The following is a 10,530-nucleotide window of genomic DNA, read 5'->3' as shown; positions in this document are numbered from 1 at the left end:
GGATTGCAAGCAGCTGAGATCCCCCAGGGGACTCCACATCTCCTGGGCCAAAGAGAACATGAGGTAACAGAAACAGCCTCTGCTACAAAGAGTAGATGTTTGACTTTCGACTTGTGTCTTCCAAGAAAAGTAATTATTTACTTGCCTGAACAAAAACATTACTTCTAAATATATTAGGAGTTCAGATTGCCAAACTGCCCTGTATTAGAGGCAGAATTTCTGTCAGTCTCTCATAAAAAAACTGAACCAGCTTTCCAAACAAGGCGAATTACCTTCCCCACGTACACCTGACTTAAGGAGAGGAAACCATTCATTTTGGAAGAGGAACGAAACCACCGCCAGCTGGCAGCATATGTAAAGAAATACCCATTACACAGAGAGAGGCAATTTGGATGTCAATTACTAATCACTTCAAAATTATAACACTGTTCATATTGTGGCAAAAAACAAACCCCGGTTTGATCTATTACTCCAAAATTGCTAGACCAGGTCAGTGTTGGGGCCCATCCTCTTTAATATCTTTATTGATGATTTGGGTGAGGGAACTCAGTAGGTCTGCAGATGACACCAAGCTGGGGAGAAGTGTTGATCTGCTGGAGGGTAGGAAGGCCCTGCAGAGGGACCTGGACAGGTCGGGTTGATGGGCAGAGGCCAATGGGATGAGATTCAACATGGCTAAGGGCTGGGTCCTGCACTTTGGCCACAACAACGCCATGCAGTGCTACAGGCTTGGGGCAGGGTGGCTGGAAAGCTGTGCAGAGGAAAAGATCTGTGGGTGCTGGTTGATGATCACTTGAACATGACCCAGCAGTGTGCGCAGAAGGGCAATGGCATCCTGGCTTGTATCAGGAGTAGTGTTGCTAGCAGGACCAGGGAGATGATCGTGCTCCTGTACTCTGCTGTGATTAGGCTGCACCTCGAGAACTGTGTTCAGTTTTAGGCCCCTCACTACAAGGACATCGAGGCCCTGGAGCATGTCCAGAGTCGCGCTACAAAGCTGGTGAAGGGCCTGGAGCACAAGTCCTGTGAGAAGCAGCTGAGGGATCTGGGGTTGTTTACTCTGGAGAAGAGGAGGCTCAGGGGAGACCTTAGCACGCACTACAACTATCTCTAAGGAGGTTATAGGAGAATGGGGATTGGTCTCTTCTCCCAAGCAACAGTGAGAGAACAAGAGGAAATAGCCTCAAAGTTGTGCAGGGGAGGTTCGGGTTGTATATTAGTAAAAATTCTTCACTGAAGGGATTGTGAGGCATTGGAGTAGGCTGCCCAGGGAAGTAACTGAGTCTTCATCCCTGGAGGTATTCAAAAGATGTGTTGTATAGGGACGTGGTTTTGTAGTAGACTTGTCACTGCTAGATTAATGGTTGGACTTGATGATCTTAGAGTTCTTTTCCAAACTTTTCAAAGAACCAATGGCAGAAGTGAAATATTTGAGAAAGAATGACTTTATTTATATATTGTATTATTCAGGAAAAAAAAAAAAAAAAAAAGAAAAAGCTGAAAACGATTCTATGGTAGAAAATCCTCCACACCAAAGTGAAGTACATTCTGGTAATATCAGTGACTGCAGAGAAAATTAACTCCATCCCAACCAGACCCAGCAGACCCTTGCTTTTCAGTATTATTCTGTATATAAGGCAAATACAAACAAATTAACTAAAACATTTTGACTTTAGTGTCTCGCATCTAACATAATTTCATCAAAATATCTGAAGAGTTATTTCATTTTATTCATTCCATTTTAAAAGTGCACATTTTTGTGTTTTAGAAGAACATTTACAATACTTTAAACAGTAGGGTGTTTGCTAACAGAAGTTTCTCAGTTCTCAACATCTCAGATAAACAGAGCAATAATTTTAATTTTCTTTTCACTATTAAATTACTAGATAAGAACTTCTCTAACAAGTATTTCAGCTGAAATCTGGGGGCTGAAATGCTGTGTAAACCTTTCCCTTCAATGTCTTTTGCTCATCATCTTGATAGTGTAACCAAAGATACAAAGGAATTTAAGTTTCTCTGCACTAAAAAGACTTTATACACAATAATTCACATTCCTTTTGAGTTTCAAATCTGTTTCTGTTGCCTCCACAGCCCCCATACCAGAACCAAGTACACGTTTTCTGCTCTTTGTTGTAGTACCACTTCAGATCATAATTCTGACATTCTCCGCTATCTTGAGGCAGGTCACATGCATCTGGAAAAGGCAAATAAGAGAGAGCTTTAATGAAAGGTTCCACACTGTCATTGCAATTTCAGGGAAAATAATGTTCAGCACAACTTAGCAGTTGAGAGAGGTAGTCAGTGTTCAAAGTCTTAAAAGGAGTCGCTAAGTATCCACACACAAACCTACAGTGTCAGTGTGGCCAGAGGTGCCACTTATGATCAATTTGATAAGAAGGAATGTCTGAAACTAGATTTTCAGAGGCAAAAACAGAAGAACTGCTAGAAGGTGTTTAGTCTTCTCACATGGACAATTACCAACATTGTTGTAAAATAATTATACCCATTCTATAAAGCATGGGCAAACAAAGTTAGCACAAACTACTCTTAAAACCTTTCTGAATGTCCCTCTGCTTTACACCAGTATCCTTCAGTAAAATTTCACAGTTGAACATACACAGATGGTTAAATTATCCGTAAGAGTCCCTTAGCCAAATCACAGAGCAATACAGAGTTGAACTGTATAAATGAGCCAAAAAGTAGGTGAAAGTTGCACACTTTGTAGCAATCTGGTATTAGGTGAGTACAGATCACTACAAAGCACATTTCTCAAAAAGCAAATTCTCACACTGTGCTACATATTTTTAGAAGTAAATTGTTGGGTCACTAATTACAAATCAGGATTGAGAACTGCAGTTCACACCTCTCCTGTAGGTGCCTTATGTCACTGCTCCCATGAGTGCAATGAGCCTGACTGCTTCGTCACAGGAAACACTTCATTTGCAAAGTGAAAACAGTAACATATCTTCATTATTAATGGAGAGCAGTGATCCAATAACGTAGACAGGTAGTTAGGCCATGGGACCAATTCTGTCTGTGCAGAGCAAGCCAGTCATGCACTGTGGATGTCTGGGATTTCAGAGGTATGTTAGCTCTTCATTCAAAGATCCATTATTTAAAAAGTTTTGCAAAAGCACTAGCCATCTCATTCGGGATGGGGCTACCAGACATTCTGCAGAATCCTTTTTGACCAGAAAGATGTAAAACAGAGGGATGGGAGCTGTATTAATGAGCAACAACTCCCAAAGTTATGCAGACACCATTGGATTTTTCCACAGAAATTATTTCCAAGTACAGTCTACACAATAGAAACACTTAAAGGATGTTGTTGGATGTTGTTAAAAGGATGTTGGTAAGAAAACTGATCTCACAATCAGATTCACCTTTCAGCCTTTAATTACAATCTCTTACTGTACAGATCTGGACCAAATAAAGACATGGCAACAAAAAAGTTTGGAAAATGTAATTAATGGAAATGCTTCATACTGAGTAAATATTCAACCAAGTCCTTCACAATTTAGGGTCTTTCTACAGAATTCAAAGAGAGTTTTGTACTCTAAAATCATACCATAAACACTATAGTCAGCTCCAGTTTCCAGTGTTGCCTCTAGGTTTTCCTTTTTCTCCTGAGCTCCTCTATACTCTTGTGGTTTTTCTCCTTTAGCATCTTCCTCTGTGAAATACTCCGTCTCAGAATGATATTCCGTTTCTGGAACCATGTATACAGGTTCTGTGCTAATCTCTCTAACTGTTTCCAGGACTCTACTTTCCGTTGTTTCAACGTCTTTTAAATAGCCACTGTAATCAGTTTCATCAGTTTTGGGAAAAGGCATCCTGTGAAGGAGGGAGGGGGGAAAAAAAACAACAAAGAAAACAAAAATTAAAAAAATGTTTAAGCACCAGTACAGCTATTAAAACTACACATGGCTCATTCCTTCTGAATATTGCAAGATTTTTTTTTCTGTCAAAGATGATTTGAATATATCTAGTAATCCAAAGGGAGATTTTATGTTTGGAGATAACTGTAAATATATCATTTTATCCCATACCCACGCAACAGGTTTAATAGGCAGTTCCAAACCTTTCAATGACAGGCACTCGCTCTCCAGCGTCACCTCGATCTAATCTTTCACACTCTTCTTGAAGTTCAGGAGGAGGATAAGCGTTAATTTGTTCTGTGGGGAAAGAATATGTGCCACAGGTAAATTTTAAATTCCTCTAAACCCTAGTAGGTTTAATGGAATGGAATGGAAAGGAAAGGAAATGTTTAGTCTGAAGAAGAGGAGGCTCAGGGGAGACCTTATTGATCTCTGCAACTGCCTGAAAGGAAGGTGTGGGGAGCTGAGTGGCAGCCTCTTCTCACAGATAACCAGTGACAGGACTAGAGAGAATGGCCTCAAGTTGTGCCAGGGGAGGTTCAGGTTGGAAATGAGGAGACATTTCTTCTCAGAAAGAGCAGTCAGGCATTGGGATGGGTTGCCTGGGGGGGTGGTGGTGTCACTGTCCCTGGGGGTGTTCAAGGAAAGGTTGGACGTGGTGCTTAGGGACATGGTTTAGTGGTGACATTGGTGGTAGGGGGATGGTTGGACCAGGTGATCTTGGAGGGCTTTTCCAGCCTTAATAATTTTGTGATTCTAGTGTCCAGCATCTGCTGCAAACTATAGATGAAAGACAGACTAGCTAGGTTATGACTAGAAAGAATGATAGTGCATACACTGACTACTTTTTTCTACACAGCATTTCCGCATTCTTTCTGTAACTTATGCAAACACCATTGCATACTACTTACGTTGTAGCAGGTTTAGAAATGCCCGGCTAAACCTCTGCGCATATGCCATCTCAGATGTAGAAACCCTGCCCAATGTCAGTAAGTGCTGATCTGTGGGGAAGCTTGACAGTTCTATCAGCTCATTGTCATTTACATTACTGCCAAGCGCAAGAGTGAACACAGTAAATCCTTTGCACTTGACTCCGAGTGAAATATCTTTCAGCTTCTCTCTGTCCCATGTGCTTGTTTTGCTTCCAATTATTACAAATATGACTCTGTGTCTTCTTTGCCTGGGATTTTTAAAAAACACATTTTCAACTGTCCACTGTAGGGCAGAGGCAATGGCTGATGGCCCTTCCAGTTGGCGAACAGACTCCTGGATATGGTTCTTCATCAAATTTTTATTACTGTATGTTCCTAGATTGAACTCCAAGGCCACAGGGGTTTTTCTTCTGTCAGGCAGGAAGCCCCTGGGAGCCTGTTGTACCAATGCCACTCTGATGCCTCCACGTGATTCACTTGGCTGTGAGGCAATATCAAACTGATCTAGCATATCGCTCACAAAGTCTTTGGCTCTCTGAAAGTCTTCACTGGCGATGCTGTGAGAGCTGTCCACAACGTAAGCAATATCCATATCCATCTGAAGAGGTAGAGAAACGGGCGCTTCACATGGCGTACTGGGCTTGCATTTATCTAGAGAAGAAGAGCCAATATCCAGCAAACTATTTAGCAACATAGCAAAAACAATAGTTTAGAAAAAGACATTTTTAAGTCCTATTTATCTACTTTTTCTTATTCTTTTTTATTAAAAAAATCAGTTTAGCAATCAGAAATCTTGTTGTTCTTATTAGAAACAACGGATGAATTTTGTTAAACAAGGTTTTGAGATACTACGGGAAATTACTCAAGTATGACATCAAAAAGTGTTCATGAGGTAAAAACAGGTCAGAGTTCCCCTGAGAATTTTTCTATCAAAAACTTAACATGGCAAAGGACACTGGAGCAAAATTCTATGTTTTACATCAGACCACTGTTCAACATTCCGAAATGTTATCATCATTTCGCAATCTCTCTCCACCTCAAAATACAGAATTTATAGTATACGAACATGTTTTCCTAGAACCATGACATTATTTCAAGTGCATTTCTGTTATAATTAAATAGCAATTGGATAGCAATTAAATAGCTTTTGTGGTATTGAGACTCTAATTCTTACTATTCATATTGCCCAGAAGAATTATTTTATTCAAAAACATAGGATATGTCATTGAAAGTGTAAAAAGACCAATACAACAGCTGGAATATGTAAAACGTCTTACCAAAGCAAAGTACACAATATATGATGCTGTCCAAATTCTCATTCTGTTGTCTTTCCCAAACAAATAATTGCAATCTTCCAGTATTATCAGTCTAGGTTTTAAAGCAGACATAAAAGTAATGTTAAAATGTATATACAGCAAACACAGATCACGTTTTCTCTTTGTTCTTAATTCTTAGTATCATTACTACAATAGATTTTGTCCCTAACTGGGTGGTTTCACTGCTATTGTAATACTGAACAGGTACACAGAAGGCTTCAGTTGCTATCTGGAGCATTCTATCTGCCCTGGAACATTACAAGAAGATCTCCATGCTCCTAAAGATTTAGTACCATGCAGTACAGAGATTGCTAAACCTTTGCAACTCCTAAGGACAATCAACTGGTATTAATGCTTTTATTAGCCAGTTTAAGACAGTCATAATAGATCATTCAAAGCTTGCTCAAATATTTCTGAATGGTGTTGAACTTAACTCCTATGTACACATTAATTTTATACTTTGCCTTTCTACTCTTCATAGAATCTAGATTAGGTAGGGATTCAACTTGTATTCTCTGTACGCATAAGGTGACCCATATCTTGATTAGGGTGACTGTGTGCTACTATACTACAAATGAGGGGAAAAATGAGACATCATGTGATTGCAAGTAAATGGAAGAAAATGAATGAAAGAAAAATTTCAATTCCTGTCATAAAATCTTTTCTGTGCAGGTCACCATAGCCTCCCCTTGACAATGAAGAGCGTATATTCTGGCCTGAGTAACACAGTCTTTCAAAAAATAATGTGGGAGGAGGCACCTTTATAGATGTCAGTGGAAATCTCAGCACAGGCAAAACATACTATCACTTTTTGCCAGTGAAAGCCCATAACCTTTGTTCTTTTCTTAGTAGGTTGCTACAGAGAAAAAGACATGATTTTCTGTCTCAGCTCTTTTTGAGAAAGAAAAATCCTCCTTAGTGAAAATGCTTTCTTGGGAGATAAACTTCTAGCATTAGAACAACAAATGTTTTGCCTGTGACCAACTGAAGAAATATATATTCTCCAGCAGAAAAAAAGTTCATCACACAAAGGCTTGAGGAATCCTGAAGATGCTTCACCAGCATCTTACCATTTCACTGACCATCCAACCCCATCTAGATATGATTCAAGAGAAAATATACTTCCTTGTCGATTAAGCTAAATAAAAATGGCTGTATGATAGTATCTCATTGCAGGAAGTATAACCTTCTATTTATTTCTGGGGGAAGTTTAAAATGCTGAGTCTAACTGTTCTTCCAGCCAATGGGAAATACGGATTAACTGGAAAACGTGGGTGTTCTTTTTCTAATCTTTTCTACTCTTAAAACTGACTTACAGAAAATTGGCACCTTTGTAAGTAACACGTTATATGCATTCAGATTCATAATCTGCTTGTACTAATAAAACAAAATAATGATGTTTGCTCTTATTTAACCAGTGAAGCAGCCCAGGGAATAATCTTCCTTCTCATATGCCAACTGAATTCTTTCATTCAGATTAATTAACAGTCAAACAAATATGTGAATTGTCTAATAGATAAAAGGCTACATGAGAAAAATTGCAATACAAAATATTAAAGTACTGACTTAGATGCTACTAAATTACAATTTAGCCTCCAACTCTTACATTTTTCATTACATGTAACACAATTTCCTTCTATAAGGATGATCAAATTTTTTATAGTCAATCTACTTACTGAAAAGGCACGTTTCACATTTGGCACTTCACTGAAGGCAATAACCACTGGAGTGATATCCAAGGCACTCAACTCCAGTACAGCTGTGTTGATAACCATATCATTCTGAGATGGACCATTGGCAAAAAATATAGCAATTTTTCTTGTGAGGATACCCTGACGAACCCGTTTGAAGACATTTCTTGCAACAAATCTCATGGCTGCCCCAATATTACGTTTGCCAGTGGATCTCTCCAGTGGTATTTTCTGGACTGCTTGGACCAGCAAGTCGTTTCTTTTGAATTCTGAGAAACGGATGAGATAACGCGTGTTGGTATTGTAAGAAACAATGGAGACACGAGCGCCTGTTGGGCAATTGCTTTCACTGATCTTAATGCTCTTCAGCAATGACATAGCAATGTTTCTCATTCTTTCAAATGCAGCTGGAGTAACATCTTCAGACATATCAAAGGCAAACACCACTTCAGTTGGATAAGCTGGACATGTGCCTGTATCTTGAAACAAAACATTTGTGTCAAAGTATTTCCACAACTCAAATTTTGTTAGTATTTTTCAAGTCTATGAAGAATGGGCATGCAGATGCCTGATGGGCTTACCTGATGAGCAAGCTGGAATGAAGAGATGGAGAGGAGATCAATTATTTTGGAATCACATTCATGAAAATAGAGACATATTCACTCACTTTAAGGAGCCTGATCTAAAACTCAGACAAGTATCAGAAACCATCACAAGGGACAACACTTCTCTTCAACAAATACTCAAAACAGTGCAATTTGACTGGGTTAGATTTAAAGAGGTTGTTCTAGGTTGAGAGAGAATGAATACTTCCAAACAGGAGGACAGATGATATAAAAATATTCTCTTCTCTGAGAAGTCACCAAAGGGGGATTGGCACAATGCCAAATAATTTAATTGTAAATGAAGAGAAGAGAAATTTGTTACGATTTTTGTAATTACAAGGTAGGAAAAACAAGCAGAAAGTATAAATCTGCTTTACATACCTGCTGAAAAATTCTGACAATTAAAAGCTACTAGTCAACATTAACCCAAGCCCTGATACAAACAGTTTACAGGGCTTCCAGTGGAGGCTTTTTCTTTTAAGGGTGACTAGGTGGAGTCAGAGTAAAAGAATATGCTCCCTACTTACGGCAGTTTTTTCGTGAAAAATTCACAAGATCACAAGGCTGCAGGAGCAAAAAGAAAAAGCAATTAACAGCAAATCCTAGACCATCCCAGACCGGGAATCTTACTTCTAGTTTGAGTTGAAGGTCAGATCTAAGCTGCTGAACTTGGACTTGGAGTCCAGATTCATACATTCCAGTTCCTCTCTATTTCAAATTGTACAGGGACTTTGTCCCTGATGCCTGATGCAGAAATTAAGTGTTTTGTTTTGTTTTTGTTTTTGTTTTTGTTTTTTTCCAGACATGCTCTGTTGGCATTTAGCCACAATTTGGAGTATGAAACAACTATTTAGCCATTCTTTATTTTGTGTAATAATCATACCTAGGAGGTCACTGAGCAATGACACTTCCAAAGGAAAATGAGCAGCAACTTGCAGAGGAAGAGGGAGGTCTGTGAAGAAGGAGTGGACTTGTCCTCCCCTCCTTGGAAGGCAGAATATACCTGCAGTAGTATTGCCTGCACCTAGTTGTCCATGCAAGGGTTAGATGAAGCCTTTGCTTAGGAATGTTCATCCTATATGGGTTAGGATTCTGAAGAAATCCTGCCCTGCTATTCCCAGTTAAAATAGCTATTGCTGAGGAAATGTCTTTCTTTACAACAGGGTGAGAAATAACCCTAAACCTGAGCTGGTGTTTAAACTGATGTGAATAGGGTAACGAATAAAGGAGTATTAATGGCCCAAAAGTTTGTAAATAGTGTAAATCCATCTGCGTATTTTTTTCTTTATTTGCCAAACAGAAGGACTGGCCATACTCACTGTACTCTGACCAGTATTTGAGAAGGATACTGTTTTCTAACAATTAAATGTGCTCATTGCATTCAGTGCATACAAATAGATGATGACTAAAACTTAGTTCCATGTACAATGCAGTTATCTGTGAGGTAATTACTTACTTCCATAAAAATGGAGCCTCTTGGTCCCTTCGCACCCTGAAATAAATTAAATACAGATCCAGAAAATCAGACTCTGATAACATATTTCCATCTGTGACTCTGTAGGCCAAAGAAAATGCAGGCATACAGTGTTTCCCCAATAATCATTTGCTGATTTGAAATATGAGGAGACAAAATTGCACAGCATGGATTTCTCTGACCTGTTTCTGAAAGAGTTGCAGACCACTAGTCTGACATTTCTCAGCACATTTTCCTTCCAGTTCTTTTAAATATTCACTACCTGTTGCTCTTGAGGATCTCCGTTCTTGTGCCCCCAGGTTAATTAAGTATTGTTTATCATATGAAACACTATCAAATATTCCATTAATCTAATCACAAATTTAAGATCAATCTAAGAGCAATTTATTACTATTATTTTTTAATAAAAGTACATTACCATAGGTCCTGGTGGCCCTCTGTCCCCTGGATCTCCCACGGAACCTGGTCTGCCAGCATTACCCTGTAAATAGAAACAAAAGTTTTATTCTTTATAATCCCACATTCAAGTGTAGAATTTCAGCACAGAAAAACCTCTAAAACTGCACTGTGAGCTGGAAACACTCAGGACATATGGGCTTTACTTACAGAACTCTTCATAAAATTTAACAGATTT

At 38.9% G+C, this 10,530-nt stretch overlaps 1 protein-coding gene across 3 annotated transcripts in view; it reads right to left on the bottom strand.

Moving 5' to 3' along the window:
* Positions 1 to 1,429: 1,429 nt before the first annotated feature.
* COL6A6 (collagen type VI alpha 6 chain) overlaps positions 1,430 to 10,530 on the bottom strand; it is a gene marked incomplete at its 5' end in the record, with an annotated part of 49,900 nt that continues 40,799 nt past the window's right edge. For all 3 annotated transcript variants that reach the window (XM_084509987.1, XM_084509986.1, XM_084509985.1), the window contains 10 exons: positions 1,430 to 2,194; positions 3,569 to 3,834; positions 4,082 to 4,175; positions 4,790 to 5,461; positions 6,088 to 6,178; positions 7,803 to 8,296; positions 8,399 to 8,410; positions 8,950 to 8,986; positions 9,879 to 9,914; positions 10,315 to 10,377. In XM_084509987.1, the coding sequence (XP_084366113.1) occupies positions 2,022 to 2,194; positions 3,569 to 3,834; positions 4,082 to 4,175; positions 4,790 to 5,461; positions 6,088 to 6,178; positions 7,803 to 8,296; positions 8,399 to 8,410; positions 8,950 to 8,986; positions 9,879 to 9,914; positions 10,315 to 10,377 (1,938 nt within the window). In that variant the 3' untranslated portion in view covers positions 1,430 to 2,021. The remainder of the gene's footprint in view (positions 2,195 to 3,568; positions 3,835 to 4,081; positions 4,176 to 4,789; positions 5,462 to 6,087; positions 6,179 to 7,802; positions 8,297 to 8,398; positions 8,411 to 8,949; positions 8,987 to 9,878; positions 9,915 to 10,314; positions 10,378 to 10,530) is intronic.

Source organism: Aythya ferina, assembly GCF_964211825.1.
Source record: "Aythya ferina genome assembly, chromosome: 2".
In the NCBI taxonomy this organism is placed as follows: domain Eukaryota; kingdom Metazoa; phylum Chordata; class Aves; order Anseriformes; family Anatidae; genus Aythya; species Aythya ferina.
Note: the sequence above shows the minus strand (reverse complement) of the source record. Positions and strands in the feature narration are given on the sequence as shown.